Here is a 17,494-nt window from a genome sequence, read left to right on the forward strand (position 1 = left end):
TTGGCTTTCCTTGAGTCTCGATGGGTCCCAGCTGTAAGGGTATTTTCTAATTGATAATTTTATCAAAAGTCTCCTGGAGGAGGTGGGGAAGGAAGAGAAGCGGATTTCCTTTGGTTCACTTGCCAGTCCGATTTCCTCTTGGGTCTTTTAACTCCTCGGCTCCAGGGCTCACCACAACTGACTGACCCACCTTGCTCTGTCCATTCTCCATGTCTGCACATACTTTTCTTTATTGTAACTACGGATGCGACTGGTCCTAATCAAGATCAAAATTCTGCACATTTCATCTTATTCACAGTTCACACACCTCAGAACTGGGGGTTGCGAACACTTAAAATGATCAAGACTATGTGGCCCCAGCCCATCCTGCTGCCCCTCGGGGGCTCAGCACCATTCCCTCTACCTAATTCGTCCTACTGGGACTCTACCCAGCGACCCCTCCTGGCACCTAGCAATACCTGGACATGGTCTCTCTGTACCTGGCCTTTCCAACAGTCAGGAATTATCACACTCTTAACGGTAAGAAACAATGGAATGAGACTAGCGAATGTCTGACCTGTCCAGAGCCAAGGAGATCCGCAGCTTCTCTTCTTGAAGAGAGAATTGGGTCCCCAAATTGATATGCTGCAATGAGAAAACCAAGTCAGCACCAGAAGTGGGTTCAGTCCTGCATGGCAGCACGTGGGCATGGAGCCAGACCTTTGGCCCAGCGTCAGTCTCCATTGAGCCATTTTAGCGACGCGAAGGGGGCTTCCAGCTGCCCCACAGAACACAGAGGAATGCCCAGGGGATGCTGAGCAGGGCCTGGTGTCCTGCCTCCCATCTAGGAGGGTGTGTTGGGGGCAGGCTGTGGACGCTCTAGCTCTCCCTAGAGCAGCCCCTAACCGATCATTTCAACGTACAATGTTGAGGACGAAGAGGGACTCCCGAGCAGCGTCGGGCTGCGACGTGAGGAACTCCGCGGTGCCGAAGAGATGCACGAGGCCTTTGTCCTGCTGCATGGTGAGCACGGGCCGTTGAGTTATTCGGATTTCGATAACCATCGGCTGAGACGGAGGCAACGACTCCGAGAGCTGGCGAGATTCCAAATGCCGAGATGATAAAACGACTGGCCCACCCAGCCCCCTCTCTGATCAGCCTCAACAAAGTCTCTGGAGACCAGCACCCGCAAGCCCATCAAACTTCCAGGTTACCCAGAAAATGGTCTCCTGAGAAAAGCATCCCACTGGCATTGAATTGTGTGTAGATCTGAGAATGGTACACGTCCCTTTCACTGGCATTCCCTGACGCTTCCGTGCTCCTTGGGCAAACCAAACTGCCTCTTCTTATATAATAGACAGCCCCCCTTCCTTGATCAATTAGCAGGTACAACAGCTGGTTTTCTTTATTCTTCTCCCCCGCAATTTTGAGGCATATCCTGCGAGGGGTTCAGCACCTGTGACTCCCTCCAAAGGCAGTGGAACTACAGGCGCTCAGCCACCCTTGGGATAAAGCCTGGAAGAACCACTAGTACCAGTCCCTCAACGTCTGTGAGCACCAAACTCATTCATTTTTGCCCAGATTTGCAGAAATGTGCATGCTTCATTTGCACATGCAATTAGCCCAATGGTGATTGCATGCACCAGTAACCAGCTAGGCACTCAGCTGACTAGATGAAGCCCCTGTCGTTATCATGGCACATGCAGTCACAGTAATATGCAGGCAAATGTATCCACAATTCTGAAAAACTGGGCTCTCAAAAATCCCTGGATCTAAGTTAAACCTGGTGAGACAATTCATCATTGTACCCAACGCCCAGGATCTGTCTTGTTGATAAAGCGAAGAGAAAGCAATGCTGGGTTCGGGGAAAGATCCAAAACAGAGGATCCTGGTGGAGGAGGCACCATGCTGTCTGCTTCCACAGAAACTAGGGTGACCAGGTGTCCCAATTTTATAGGGACAGTCCCGATTTTGGGGTCTTTTGCTTATATGGGCTCCTATTACCCCCCATCCCTGTCCCAATTTTTCACACTTGCTGTCTGGTCACCCTGCAGGAACCCTGAGATGCCTCAGAGGCCAGTGGGATCAATCAATAAAGTTCACCAACCGTGGGGATCAAGGCTCCAAGTGTTGTCGTCGTTAATGGAGGAAGCCCAAGAATCTGCCAATAGAACGTTAAGAGGCAGTGAGACGATAGGCTCATGTTAAAAAGGATGGGAGAGCAAAGCAAAATAGGCAACGATTATATAGGAAAACTGAAATCAATGGGCCACAGCCTCAGGTGCATTGGAAAGAGGGCACAGGTAGGTTTCTACCATCTCTTCTTCCTCACCCCCTGGGTACAGCCCGGGGCTGCTTTGGCCCCTGATCAAGTTAGAGCAGCATCAGCTGGAACGGCCCCCACGAGCCATTCTGGGGCCCAGCATTGTCACCATGCAACAAGCTCTTTTCCTCCACCGCCTGGCAGCCTGGCTCCAACACCCACACTCTGCTGGGGGAACTCGGGGTAAGTGGCATTAAACTAGTAAGCCAGGTTTGTGCCTAATGCCACCTAGAGATTCCATTATACAAGGGAAATCTGCAGCATTCCTGTAGCATCCAGGTGTATGGTAGATAATGAGTTTCTGAATTTATCTCATGGAGTCAATTTCTTTCCTGCTCCAAGATATTACAGGAGTTGGGACTTTATGCTCATGACTCCAGCTGCAGGGGAATGATAAACAGGTATGGATCTTGCCTGAATAGGTGTTTAGGTTTCCTCATTAGCCCCAAAGGAAAAGCCCCAACTTTGAATTGCTCACTGTGGTCTCCGTGACATCAAGGTTGAGGGATGTTTGTAGGAGAGTTAGCTCGGCGCTCAGGAAATTGACTGACAGGGCCAGCTGGGTAGCGGAGTCCATTTTCGGCGGCAGGGAGGTAAGAGCTGGGGGGTCGGTGGGAAGGTCAATGAGATCTCCGCCCTCGTGCAGGACCATGGTCTGAAAGGAGAGGTAAAAAGAGACATTCGGCCATTTCCAGAGAGGGGCGCAGCGATCCAGAGGGTTTGCATTTGGACAATACACAGGCCACTGGCGGACTCTCTTTGCCTTGTTCTAGGATTTTACGTATAGAGCACTGGCAACTGGGGCACGAGATTGAGCAGCTTCCTTGTCCACGCAGCCCCCTGCTTAGGGCTACAGGGGCCCAGGCAGCACCTATGAGAAGAAGGGTCCCTGAGCCCCCCGCATCCCCTCACACCCAGCCCAGCAGTGGGGCTTACATTTAAATCCAGTTCTATGAAATCTTCTCTCGTCACCGGCGGGCTCAGCAAAGCATAGCGGATGCTTCCAGCGTCACCGACTGAGCTCGGGGCTGCAGAGAAAAAGCGAGAAGCCATTTAAACAGCAGCAAACGCTCTAAGTGCTGCGAACCGGACGAAATGGGACGCCCGCGGGAAGCAGAGCAGGGTGCCCTCCCGACGAGGTTAGCCAACCAGTTACACAGGAAGGCAGTAACTTGAGTGCCTCTGCCTTCACTGCTGCTGAATGCTTGGGCCTGGTACAATCCGGGGCTCCCGATGGGATTTCCCTGTTGCTCTCTGCCCACATGAACAAGGCTCGTCACCTGGGCTCTGTAAAGCAGCCCACGCACACTCTTTGGAGTTCTCTCCATCAGTTTCCCCACAGACCCTTCTGCCACCCCTGCAATGGTCCTGGTGGCCTGGAAGGCTCCATCTGAAACCCTGAGCAAAACCCAGTACAGATCCCTCTGCACTAGCCAGCCCTAGAGAGAGTGAAATAGACCAGGAGAGGACTGGGGATTTGTTCTCGAGAGGACCCTTAATACCCAACTATCTCTATGTGCCTTGAAGAGCAATGAGTTGTCTCCTTAGGCACCACTTCAGGAAAGCACTTAAGCACATGCTCAAAGTTAAGCACATCCTTAAGTCCCCAAGGGGACTAAAGCACTACTCAATGCTAAACACCTGTTTCGGTGATGTACTGGAGAGGGCTGCTTTCTTGAACTGAACCCTGATAGTGCAGCGATTGTGGGAGATGTTGTGACGGAGCAGGGAGCAGGGCAGATTTGACCTGGGAATGTTGCAGGGGGGTTGCAGTGGGGATGTGGGACTTCCCTTGAAGGAAGCTACCTGAGCTGTAACCTGAGCCAGGAACGGGGGTGGGGAGAATTAACACCTTCTGCCCGGGAGACTGAACAAAGGAGAGGAGCAGCGGGAGGGGCTTAGAGTTTTAGTTTCGGTTGGGGCTGGGTGGTGCAACGCAGGGAACCCCAAGCTGGGGTCTAAGCTCCCTGAACCTCCCAGAGGGAGGTAATTGAGGGGGTCTGGTCGTACCTACACGCTCTGCTTGAGACTGTGTTCCTGTCCTTAAATAAACCTTCTGCTTTACTGGCTGGTTGAGAGTCGCAGTGAATCTCGGGAAGAGGGGTGCAGGGCCCTGACTCCCCCACACTCCGCAACAGATGTGCAAGGCAACAATTGTGTGACCACCCTCCACCCCATTCCCTTTGTGGGACCAGGCCTGACAGAGCAGCCCCGGAGCTCCCATGAGTGAAAGGACAGCGACTGTGCCTGCAGCAGCACTCCTTGGCCTGCCCGCTCTGGCCTTGAACGAAGGCATCGTCCTTGGGTTTGCTCCGTGTTCTGGGAGCTACTGAGAAGAGGACAAGATGAAGCCACAACTTACAAACCAGGGTGGTGAACTTTTGGTTCACGAGGGTAAGCACAGCATCCACTGCTGGACACAGCTACAAGGTGAGAGGAGAAACAAAACTCCAGTGAGGCACAAGCAGTAACAAGACCCAGAGCCGGGCATTTTCCCTACTGCGAAGCTTTTGGATTCATCGGTGCAGGGCCAGATTCTCCTCTAACTTCCAGCAGTGTCCCAGTGGGGTCACTCCAGTGGAGCTACTGACGGATCTACACCCAGGGGAAAGTCGAAGCTTTGCATCACGTTGTGTGACGGGCATCACGCAGCTCAGAGCCTGGTCTACAGGCTCGGGCTCACACTCCAGCACTAAAACCAGCAGGGTAGACGCGGCGGCTCAAGCTGGAGCTTGGGCTCCGAAGCTCCTCCCCAGAACACCTACGCCACGCAGCAATGTTTAGCGCCGCAGCACGAGCCCAAGTCTGCAAACCCTGGGCTCTGAGACTCGCTGCTTGCTGTGTACGCGTACGCTAAGGGGCACAGCACAGAACTCACAGCCCGGGGGGCTGGAGGTTGTGGTGGCTTTATGCACCTTTCTGCCCTCCCAATCCGGGGCTGTTTCGGGGCCTGGAGAGTCCCAGGGGGGCCTAAGTTACAGCAGCCTCCCCAAATTGCCCTATGCCCACAATCAATAGAACCCTGCATGCTGTGCCACACACCCCTCCCCACCTGGGCTTGTGCAAGGGTCCTGGGGGGACAGCCTTATGACTGCGTGTGCAATGCATGCCCTGGGGGGATCCTCCCCGAGGTGGTTGCAGGCAGGGCTTTTGAGACCCCTTTATGCCACGCTGGCCCTTTTCCATGCTGCAAGGGGCCAGAAGCTCACCCCTGGAGTACAGATTAGCTGCCATTCCTTCCAGTTCAGTCCCAACAAAATCAAAAGTTCTCCACACCGAGGAGACGGGTCTCAGAGAGGGACCAGCCGTGGTTTATTTAGGATCCATCTACACACAAACTTCCTCTGGTTTAACGGAAGCACTTTAGGCAAACCAGTGTAAAGCATTGTGTGGACACTCTCTCCGATTTAGCTTAAATGTGTTTCGAATCAATTTAAGCTGAACTGAAAGAAGCCTGATTTAAACTGAAGTATGAGGGTTCACACAGTGTAGTGCATCAGCAAAAGATAGGAGTGTAAATGCGGTGGCAGATGTCAGCAATGCGAGTATGTACCCGGGATCCCTGGAGAGCTTGTACTGCTGAATCTACACTGCTGTTTGCAGCTGGGCTAGCAAGGGCACGTCTACCCGAGCTGCAGTCCCAACTCCAGTTGGCAGTGTGGACACGCTCTCATCGGTCAATAACACACCTCCAGTTAAACAGCTGCAAGCGTGTGTGTAAGCAAGTCCCTAAACATTGAAGGGTTGTCGAGACATGGTCATTCACCATTGTGACCACTGTAGGCAAATGTTGCATCTGTGTCACTCTGTCTGAGATGACAAGCTCTTTGGGACAAGAACTGTGTCTTCATTTATATTTGTACAGACCCCAGCACATTGCAGGGGGGACCAGAAACAGACAAATACTAGAGCACATTTACTGTTACCCAAAAGTGTCCTACTTCAAATACAAACAGTACGAGAATGGTTTACTGACCACCACCCCTGTTCTTCTCTGGAGGAACAATGGTTAGTGGATGAACTACACGAACAGACTTACCATGTCTGGCAAGACTTTTTGAAGGGTGGTAACCAGGAACTTATTCACAATCTCGGGCAGCATGCTGGGCAAAGGTGGTAAAGAAAGAAATCAACAGAGTAAATAAAGAGATTCAAAATGACAACAGCTGCTGCAAAGCAAAAGGTCAGAGGATCAGCTCCGGAAGAATCCAGGTGGCAAACTAGTCAGAAGTGTTTTGTGCTGGCTTTAAACAAGGCCAAAAGGTTCCCGTTCCTAGCAGAAGCTCCATCATCCTGGAGATCATTTCAGGGCACGTCGATGGATACCGCATGGAAATTCAGTCAGTTGTCTGTGGGTGAAATTCACTCCAGTACCGGGGGGCCAGCACAAGGCCGTTGCTCTTTTCCTCTAGCACTCGGTGCTCTGATTTTCACTCTGCCAGCACTGAGCTGGGGACGTGCCCTTGTGGTTATAAGTGTTAAGTATTACAAACAGTGGCAAATCTAGTGAGCATTGTCCTCCATAGCAGAGGCTAAATCTCGGGCACTCACCTGCTGGGAAGGTTGGTTTTAACACTAACGAGAGAAATCTGGCAGTCGCCAACGCTGAATTTGGGGCAACCCAAGTCATCCTGCGACAGTTTGTTCTTGGCGGTCATGTTCGCAACCACTGTGATTTCCATATTTGCACCTATAAAGCTGCACAGAGCAAACTGCAGTTACCTCCTGGTGAATTCTTTACGTGCCTCATCCTGCCAGGAGACCCGCTAGCATCCAGAAGGGGACTGACTGGTTCAGGGTCCATGCCAGCTGATCTCCTCCTTCTGATGCCTTAATGCTGCTGAGGGCTGCTCATCCTGACCTTTCCGGCTGGCTAAAGGGAGGGGGGGCTTCTGGGGTAGTCCCAGGGAGTTGCCTTAGGGAAACGGTTAAGAAATCACTGCCCTAGAGTCCATGTGCATTGAGTCTAAGACGACATGTCTAGCGCTGCTCGGGACTGTTTATTTATCTCATGGCAATAAAACTCCTTAAAACTCTCCTGCCTCTTGCTCATCTTCTGGCTACCTGATTTTATGGAAACCTTGAATGTACCCTTTGGCTAGGGACGTAGAGCTAACGCTATAGCCACACGAGCCCACGCATGCTGAGCTGGTGAGAGGCAGGCAATGCCGAGCGCCAGAGTGGTGAGAGCTGCTTCCCGGGAAGAGACGGCTCTCCATCAGATCAATGCACTGTGCCTCTGGAAAGGCAGGCAGAGGAGTCAGAACGGACGCTGGATGCACCAGGGAGGGTACGAGATACAAGTCCACCCTGGTGGTCTTTGGCATGCCAGGTGTGCCTTACACATGGAGTCTGTTTGATAAGTGCTGGTGGGGGGCCCCTCTGCACGTTACCACCCCTTCTCTTCCTTAACTTTGCAGCTCTCAGGCCCAAACTAAGCCCTTGTTTGCCAGATGCTCTCAGCTCTGGCTAACCCATCTGCACAGAATGCCACATGCCGGCCACTGCACTTCAGGTGTTGGACATTTTTGCAGAAGATGGGAAATAAACATGTTGCATTCCTTGCTGTCCTGAATAGAATTGTTTTTAATTCCTTATCAGCTTCCTGGGATCATTAACTCAAGGAACTTGGGAAATAGTTTATCCACTAGATCTGCTCACACGGTGCCTTTTCCCAGGTTCCCCAGGGAACCTTATTTGTTTTCAAATATTATCAGTTCAATACGAATTGGTTAAAAGGAACGACGCCTTCTCACACCCCGGGCAGGATTGCACTCACCTCTTCCCAGTGATGGTTATGCGAGTTAACACAGCCATGAAGAGCCCAGTCCCTGGTAAGAATGTTAGTGTTATCTCAGGGGGTTGAACGTCTTTAACTTTTACCCTATGGGATAAAAACAGGTGAGTAGTTAGGAGAGCAGGTGCCTGCACTGGTGAGACCGGAGTCTAAAGGGATACAAATCCCGTCAGGATTATTCCATTTGTCATTGCAGCAGCGTCTAAGGGCTCCGGTCTGGGATCAGAACCCCACGTGCTGTAGAGAGACAGAACTAAGAGATGCTCCCCTGTCGTGAAGCATGCAGACTAAAGAAGAAACCTAGAACCCTCCGTGACGGGCAGACCACGTCTCCATGGCCTATGCAGAGGTTTGATATGCAGGTCAAAAATTCCTAAACAAACAGGGGACAAGTTACAGTAATCATAGAAGCATAGGCCTGAAAGGGACCTCAAGAGGCCATCGAGTCCATCCCCCCGTGCTGAGGCAGGACCAAGTAAACCTGGACCATCCTCACAGGCGTTTGTCCCACCTGTCCTTAAAACACTCCAATGCCAGGGATTCCACAACCTCCTCAGAAGCCTGTTCCAAAGCTCAGCTACCCTCAGAGGGAGAAAGTTTTTCCTAACATCCAACCTGAATCTCCCTGGCTGCAGATTACTGCTTGTCCTGCCATCAGTGCACATGGAGAACAATTCATCACCGTCCTCCTTAAAACGGCCCTTCACAGATTGGAAGACTTACCAGGTCTCCCCTCAGTCTTTTTTTCTCAAAACTAAATATTCCCAGGGTTTTTAACCTTTCCTCATAGGACAGGGTTCTCAACTTGTAATCCTTTTTGTTACTTTTTCCTGGACTCTCTCTCCACTTTATCCACATCTCTCCCAAAGTGGGGTGCCCAGAACTGGGCACAGGACTTCAGCTGAGGCCTCCCCAGTGCTGAGCAGAGCAGGACAATTACCTCCGAAGTCTTGTCTTGTTAATACACCCCAGATTTCTATTAGCCTTGTTTGCAACTGCATCCCACTGTTGTCTCATATCAGTGATGATGGAGTCTTCCTAAAAGTGGCAGTGCCTGGAGGCCCCGTCCCTCCTTTTCCCCACAAGGTCCCACCCCTCAGCCAAGCCGGAGCTGGGCCAGGGAACCCAGGCTCCTCTACCTGCCCGGGGTAGGGAGCCCAAGAGCAGCCCCTGGCTCGTGTCCCCAGGCCCCCGTGGAGGGTCTGTGGTTCCCCACAGCTGCCCCAGGCTCCCTGGGTCGCTCTTCCCTGAGCTGGGCTCCAGCTTCTGGCCTGGCCAGGGGGCAGAGCCTCGGGGGGAAGAGAAGGGGCAGGGGCCAGGCCCATCCACTTTCAAAAGTGTGAGGGCCATGGCCCCTTGGTCTCCTCTGTTCTGGCACCCCGACTGATATTCAATTTGTGATCTGCTATCCCCCCAGGTCCTTTTCAGTGTTACCACCTCGCCAGTCATTCCCCATTTTGCACTTGATTTTTTCTTCCTAAGTGAAGTATTTGGCACTTGTCTTTATTGAACTTCATCTTGTTGATGTCAGATCAATTTTCTTGGTGCCACCCACAGATTCTATAAGTGTACTCGCCACTCCATTATCCAAGCCATTAATGAAAATGTTGAACAGAACCAGACCCAGGGCAGACCCCCTGTGGGACCCTGTTAGATACAGCCTCCCAGTTTGACAACAAACCATCGATAACTACTTGGAGTACAGTCTTTCAACCAGTTATGCACACACCTTAGAGTAATTTCATCTAGACCACATTTCCCTAGTTTTCTTATGAGATCATCATTTGGGACAGTCTCAAAAGCCTTACTAAAATCAAAGTATACCATGTCTTCTGAGTCCCCCCATCTGCTAGGCCAGCAACCCCATCAAAGAAGGAAATTAGGTTGATTTAGCATGATTTGCTCTTGACAACTCCACGTTGGCTTTTACTTATTTCCCTATTATCGTCCAGGTGCTTACAAACTGATTGTTTAATCATTTGTTTCAATATCTTTCCCAGGTGTTGAAGTTAGGCTGACTGGTTTGTAATTCCCTGGGTCCTCTTTGTTCCCATTTTTAAAGATCAAAAGTATTATGTTCGCCCTTCTCCAGTTCTCTGGCTAAATGCAAACACTGTCTCCAGATATGAGTGATGCTGTATCTTTGATTTAACTTCAGCCTCTAGTCTCTTCTGTATGTATCCAGGAACTTCTGATCTATGGCCACCCTGTGTTACAGAAATTTGCCGTGTCTACAACAAACTCCCTAGCAAAGTAAGCAAGAATTACAATATTAACGTCTGACCTGCTTGGAAGCAGCAGCTCACATGCTGTGTTGCCCTCAGGTGATGGCACCTCCATATGTTTGTAAGGCCAGTCATGCCTTTGTCACTAGCATGCTGCTTTCCATTAAAATCACACTTATTAATGGCTCCAGAGTCATTTGTTTCTCGTCTGGGCTGATGCTTCCACACCTAATGCAAATAGCATTTTTCACCTGCAGAGCATTGACATGCTGCTCGGGTCGTGTTCAACTCACCTTGAAATGCCCTTGATGGGTTTGACACCTGGCTGCTTTTTAGCTGCAGCTGCTGCCAGTTTCTGAAGAATGTCGCTCTCAGTCATTGCGTCGGAGACAGCTGGAATATTTCCGCAGGACAAGGTGTGGTTAGCACAGATGCCTCATCAGCACGGATGGAGATAAGTGGGGAGGGGGGGCAAAGGGCGAGGGAATCTTTTGTCAGGGAATTCAGGAGAGCATGGTGTGTAAATCATTCAGTTGCATGGCATTCCTATCCCAGTAAACACAGGTGTGGCTGAGAAGCCCATGATGACAGTCATATGGCAAATTACAGCAATCTTTGCTGTCACTCCGTGTGGCTGACTTCTGTGCAGGGGGTTCCACCTGAACCACCATCTGCTGTGTGTGCCTTTTAATTCTACACATGGAATAGCTTTTACTCAGCTCAGCTGCCCACAGGCAAGGCCCTCCCGCTTTACTCCTACCCATCAGGCCATCACGTAGCTAGAACCTGCAGGTCTCCTGTCTGTGGGCACTGGTACATTGTCCCACCTCTGGAGAGCAGAACATGCGTTTCTCCATGTGAGCGACTTCTACTGAAGATTATGGAAAACAGCAAACAAAGGAAAAACAAATCTAAAGAGTTTAATTCTCAGGCCTGCCTGCGCTGTGGTCATCACGAGGGGTCAGGTGGCTTTATACCCCTTTAGTACTTCCACCTTCCTGATCCTAGGGCGAGCGTGGCCTCTAGCATGCTTTAAAGTAGCTGCAGGGCTTCTCTAAGTTATGCCCAAGGGGCTGTTCTGGCCTCTGGGAATTGGGGAAGCTCATTGGTGCTTTGGCCACATGCCACATACTGTGGGCTGCACAAGGGGGCAGCACTGGTTCTACCCCACCTGGGGATTTCCCCAGTGCCCGGCCAGCCGGGGAATTCTCAGCCTTTGCACCACCGAACAGCACACAGCTGCTATATTGAATCCATGGGTCCCCATATTAGAGCGCCCAGGAATTCACGGTCACATTCTGCAGCTGAAGTTAAACACGTGGCTGCAGCTTCAAGGGCACAGAAAACAGGACGGCAATCTCCCCTTTCCCACAGCCATATGCTCCAGCCACACCGGCCTGAGGGGTTCGCTCCAGGCACAGCCGACTCTGACTGACAGGCTAATTAACTCACCACGATCTATTGTTCCAAGATCAATCTTCAGGATGGCCCCAGGGGCGTCCATTCTTTGAGATGTGGCCAGCCAACCACAGGAGAAGAAAATGCACCAAATCCTTAACATCTTCGGCTCCAGCACCGTGGTGCCCAACGTTCCAATGAGCAACGTGCGAACAGATGGGCTGAAACGAGACCCTCTGCCAACACGACCAGAAAGAGACTCTGTGAGGCTGAGTTCATCACTGCACAGAGCAAACCCACAGTTCAAGGGCCAGACTCTAATCTCACATGAATTGTATTCGGGGGCAACTCCGCTGATGTCAGAAGAGTTAACCAAGGCTAAAACCAGCACGTGCGGAGAATCAGCCCCTACTGGTTTTACCTGCAGAAATACAATTTGAACCACAGTTTAAGGTGCATTTGAATTGGCTCTTGCGGGGGAAGGGGGAAGAGACTCCTACGGTACCTGCTTAACTTGCCCCATAAGAACCAGGGATCTAGGCTGGGGTCTGAGCTGTGTTACAAGCATCAGAGTGGCTCAGGGGCTCTTTGCAAACCGAAGAAAGGCAGTTAGTGGAGAGCGTTAACCCCGGGGCTTCCTTGGACGCTGCATGGAGCAATGTCTAAATTTGCATGTGGCCATCTACGTTTAGGTGCCACCCGCCTGCCTCACTGAACGTTAAAGGTGCAAAAGGCCCTTTGGTGCAACCATCTGAGGAGTCTTAATTCAATCAAACGATCTGAGATCTGTGCTCCTGCAAGGCGATAACCACAGCTAGACGCTCCATGCCCATCTCATTGCTACCAGCGCGACATGGGTGTAAAATGCTCCCAAGTCCGACCAGTGGCAGCAGGATTTCACAGCCCCATGGAACAGCTGTTCCTGAGCACACGAGGTACAAGGCAGCGGAGAATCGGGCCCTGGGTGGGTATAAAACAATTATTTTTCCTAGTGTTGCAATAGCACTAGAGACACTTCATCGGGGCGTTTTGTGCTCTCACCTGGCCGGGCTGTTGTCCAGTGGTAGGTTTCTCAGGAGCTGCCAGAGCCTCTCTCCTTCCCCGGCGATATAGAAGGGGCAGCCTTTATATACTACAATTCGGAGCGAAAAGTAGGAAAAACGAAAGGAGCCGATTGTTGGGATGTAAAACTAACTCCCGTGTGGTTTCTGACATCTTCCAATGTAAATAATTTTGCTAACAAATGTGAAAGTCTGGGCAAGTCGCTGAGTCTGAGGTATCAAGTGAATGTTCCTCGTGTGCACGGAGCCAACACTCTTACTCAACAGCCATGCAGAGCTGCCTGGCAGATTTGCATGCAAATCCAGAGGAGCAGGGTAAAAAAAGTGATGTTAGAATTGGCCAAAAAAGTGAGATGAATGAATGTAGGGAAGGGAGGAAGTGGAGACTCAAAGGATAAATTCTGCTGGTGGGGGGAGGGGGGAGACACGCGTGCTTAACTGTGAACCTTTCCCATGTGATTAGCATGGCACATGTTCCTAATGCTGAGCGATGGCAGAGGTTACACCAGCATCCAGGGGGAACCAGGGCCTGATCCATGGTTTAGTGAAGTCGGTGGAAATCTTTCCATTGATTTCAATGGGTTTTGGACGAGGCCCATAATGGAGAGGTCTCATGGACAGAGCAATGGACTGAGAGCCAGGACTCGTGAGCTCTGCTACAGCACATGGCTGGGAGAGCGGCGCTCACAGCTGATGTTCTGGGTCAGTCACACCAATGTTTGCACTTGATATTTCTGACCTGCTCTCAAAGGAAGACAGGAGAGAGAGAGAGACCGACTCATTGCAGGGGTGCAAGGGGGGAACTAACATGAATCTCTTTAAGGGACTGAATATTTAGTTTGTTAAAACAATCTCACCTGCCTCCCTCTCTCTTCCCTGTCATTTCTAATTCCCCTTCCTTCTCGGACCCCATCAGGATTGGAAGTGGAGCAGTGTGTCTGTGATATTGCCAGGCCGGACAAAACCCAGAATTGAAAAGCTTGCAAGAAATGCTGTTTCTTACTCTAGTTCTAGCCCAATTTTGTCACGATTGACATAAGGTCTGAATGAACATAACCACCCTGAAATTGTAGCTTTACATCTTCAATACTGATTTCTCTCTATCCAGCTCTCTGTACCTGGCTAAGTAGTTACACCTTGCTCGGACCTGTGGCATCTGAGAGCCTGTTTAGCTGACTGTTTCGAGGTTTACCCATCACTCCTGTCAGACACGCCCATTGACTTGGCCATGTGCACCCCTGAAATTGTAGTTGCTGAATTATTTCTGTCCTCTGCATTATTTTTATGTAAAAACGTGTTTCCTGAAGCTTACCTCTCCGTGCCACGCCTGGTGGCTTTCTATCAGCTGCTACGCCCAGCTTCGGAGATTTATCTCTTATCTATTAGGAATTTAAGCTTAAGTGCCCATCAAGTCAGAAAGCTGCTTTTGTGCTGGTAACGTGATCGGTCCTTAACTAGATGTCATCTTACAGGGTAAGTCCTCACTTGGACAGCCAGGTACAGTACAGCTGAACAATAGGAGAAAATCCACATCTAAACAACAGGGAGTCATCCTATCCCCTCAGCTTACCGGTCAGACTCTTTGCACAGATTAAAATAAAATAATAATAATAAGCAACCACGAGGTGGAGATCAATGGACTGTGATTATGGGGGTCCCTTCTGGCCTTAAAATCTATGCACTGGCAGCCAATCAGCAAAAATAAATCAAACTCTCCCCTGGTTTCGGATGAAGGCTACAAATGCCTTTGAAGGTGGGAGGCTGGATTTTGCAGCAAGAGACCAGCAGTAAATGCAGCAGGTTGCAGAGGAGTCAGTAGAAACCCTCCTGACACCTACTTGAGGCTCCTGAGGGTCATCGGTACATCTCCGAGAAGGGACTTGCCAGCAGAACTGCTCGACTCAGGGAAGCCTGTGGTACTTCAGAGACCGTGGATGTCCAGCTGGAGGGATGATCCCACTCTCAGTCCTGTTGGAGCCAGGATGCTGAACAAACAGAACAACCAGCTGTGCGATTCCTGGCTTTCCCAGACAGCCCAGAGCCTCAGCCACTGACACCAGGAACCAGGGACTTGGTTTGTTCCATTCAATGAGGCTGCACTGATAAGAGAGTGTTAAACAGCATCCTTTGGCCAGGAACGTTCTCGTCCTATTGTCATGCCGCTGGATACCAGTAACTTCCACTGACGTTTGTGCGCTATGGTCTCTCGCTGTGTTAGAAGTAGGAAAGCTGCCGACATTCAACACCCAAATATCTTTGCCTTACAAACCCATTGCAAGGATCTTACACACTGTATCTATACACTCTCTTGAAATGAATTAATAGGAGCTCTTTAGGGCAGGTATGCAGCACCTGGCACACTGCGGCCCTGGTCCATCACGGGAGCTCCTGGGCACAATCCCAAAAGCAATACCTGAGCCCTCAGCCCCCTGCACTCCCCACCCAATATAACAGCCCTGCAAAGACACAAGGCAACACACTCACACTTTGGCTCGGAGATGGAGATCAGTGCGGAGACACAGTTGAACGCCAGTGTGCAGGACGAGTTTCACTGAGATCTGGGGGACAATTCAGAATACTTATCCTGCAGGGATGAGACTGGCGTCACTAGGAGGAAATCTCAGCTTTCCCTTAACACAGTACGTACATTTCTAGCCCTCATGCCTGCAGAGAAACATCTGAAAACCTGACCTTTAGAAGCTCAAAAGCTGGGAGGCAAATAAAAATAACCCAACATGTATTCTGACAAAAAAATCTCCTGATTTTTAGGCCAATCTCATAACATTTGGGGGGCCTGACTCCTGCTTTTTGCATGCCTGGGGTTGGCAATAGATGACCCTCCATTTTAGAGGTTTAGTGCAGTTTGTGTGATGCCAACAGACCCTGGTCGTCAGCGGGCGGAATCGAACCTGGGACCTCCGGAGCTTAGTGCATGAGCCTCTGCTGTATGAGCTAAAAGCCAACTGGCTGTTAGGTAAGGCCGTAGAGCAGACTCATTAATTGCTTTCTTTCTCTCTAAGTGGTCTCGGAGCCACCAGATGGGACAGAACACCACCCCCAGAAGGTGTGTGGGTTACATATGGTCATCCTTAGTAATCCTCTTTGGCCTAGAACTGGTTCCTGAGGCTGGAAACCTTCTGGGAGCAGCAGGCTTTTCCCCGACATTCCTTCTGGGTTCAGCCAGGTCAGACGACCAGCCAGAGGAGCCCAGAAATTGCATTAGTCTCTTTGGAATGAAAATCCCCGATTCTCCCGGGCAGTAGGAACAGCAGCCAACACTCAGACAGGGAAACTCTTCAAATGGAGGTGGGGACCCTTCGTTTTGTATATCTCCAAATACTTATTCCTCATCCCATTCAGCCACATGCCGTGTGCCGTGAAGGCAGAGGTGCTCCGAGGGGCTCAAAGTGAGACGAACTGATGAAAACCTCAGCCAGTGGAGGAGGAGCAGACTCTGTTCAGGGAATCACCCAAGGTACCACTGTCACGCTGGCAGTGACACTCACCCCGGCAGCCAGGCGCCAGTACAAAGCTTATGCACCTCTTCAGTCCCATGGAAAGGCCTCCACACTGGCATTAAAGGATGCCTAGGCCTCGTGTTTATGCCCACTGCACGGGAGTGAATTTCACCTTTAGTGAGCACACCTGGAATGAGCTGTTTAGGGGCTTGACTCACCCTACAATATTCAAGACTGATCCAAACAGGCCTTTTTGGCCACGGAAATCCAGGATGTCTATGATCCGAATAGCCTGCTGCAGGGGGGCCGGCCAGTCTGGCACACTGTGGAAACACAACACAACACACTTGGTAAGGACGCTCCATGGGAAAGAGGAGGAGTTGTGTTGGGCACCACTTACCCTGCGCACGCAGCATATCTGCTCTCAACAAAGACCTAGCAGGAAACCAGTTTTAGGACAGCATGCAATACAAAGCCAGCCCAAACGAGTGGCTAGAAAAGAGCAGTGGTGACATTTTTCATCATGAATAGTGTCTGCTAGAAATGCATTCCCTTCTTCTGGCTGAGAATCATTTGCAAATCGAGTCTGATTTCTTTGAACAGGTTCAGCATCAATAAATACTTGCCCAACGGTTTGAGACAAACAGGCCCAGACGTAAATCAGTGTAGTTCCACTGAAGTCAGCACCTCACTCAGTGTAATTGGCACAGTTCCACTGAAGTCAATAAAACTACACCAATTACACTGGGCAAGGATCCGGCCCACAACTTTTAGACAAGCGACTGTGTGTGAACGGCTCACTGTTCTAGGAGCAGCCTTGGTCCTGTGAGGTGGTTTCTGCTCCTTGACTAGCAGATTGCAAGGTTTTAAACAGGAGACTAACGGATGACAAATGGTGACGAGCACATTTTGCAGAGGGACACATCACTCAGGCTGAAATCTGTGAAGACGCTGGGATTTGCAAACACTTTCCCAAATACCCACTGGCTGTCCAAATGCTCCCAATAGCCCCCAACAAGACCCCACCATGAATCAAACCCCAGGTTCAACTTTGCCAATACTTTCGTGAATTCAAGGTTTTCAAAATCGGCTCAGTCCCAGCATGGTGCAGATGTCAGAGTGCAGCGAGGCAGATATTTCACTGCCCCCAGCCTGTCAGAGGCCACCGCGGATGGGCCGTTCCCAGTGCTTGGCAGATGAATGTAACAAGATGATGTAAAGACAGGGGCAGCACCAGACGATTTATGGGATTT

General features: G+C 50.6%; 1 protein-coding gene across 1 annotated transcript; it reads right to left on the minus strand.

Annotated features, from left to right (window-relative positions):
- Positions 1 to 540: 540 nt before the first annotated feature.
- On the minus strand, positions 541 to 10,703 carry BPIFB6 (BPI fold containing family B member 6). Its single transcript, XM_034787590.1, has 9 exons — positions 10,618 to 10,703; positions 8,082 to 8,186; positions 6,854 to 7,000; positions 6,342 to 6,405; positions 4,665 to 4,725; positions 3,239 to 3,330; positions 2,781 to 2,957; positions 903 to 1,073; positions 541 to 624 (listed from the first exon to the last, which is right to left on the minus strand). The coding sequence occupies exons 1-9, from the start codon at positions 10,701 to 10,703 to the stop codon at positions 541 to 543; spliced, it is 987 nt and encodes a 328-aa protein (XP_034643481.1).
- Positions 10,704 to 17,494: the final 6,791 nt, after the last annotated feature.

Source organism: Trachemys scripta, chromosome 12 (assembly GCF_013100865.1).
Source record: "Trachemys scripta elegans isolate TJP31775 chromosome 12, CAS_Tse_1.0, whole genome shotgun sequence".
Lineage (NCBI taxonomy): Eukaryota > Metazoa > Chordata > Testudines > Emydidae > Trachemys > Trachemys scripta.

What these genes read in the sequence shown, in the direction of transcription:
- BPIFB6 (XM_034787590.1), bottom strand. Translation starts at nt 10,703, where the DNA reads ATGACTGAGAGCGACATTCTTCAGAAACTGGCAGCAGCTGCAGCTAAA. An exon ending in TCATAGAACTGGATTTAAAT is followed by an intron (nt 2,958 to 3,238) that starts GTAAGCCCCACT and finishes CTCTCCTTTCAG; the next exon opens with ACCATGGTCCTGCACGAGGG. An exon ending in TTGATGTCACGGAGACCACA is followed by an intron (nt 1,074 to 2,780) that starts GTGAGCAATTCA and finishes GAATCTCGCCAG; the next exon opens with CTCTCGGAGTCGTTGCCTCC.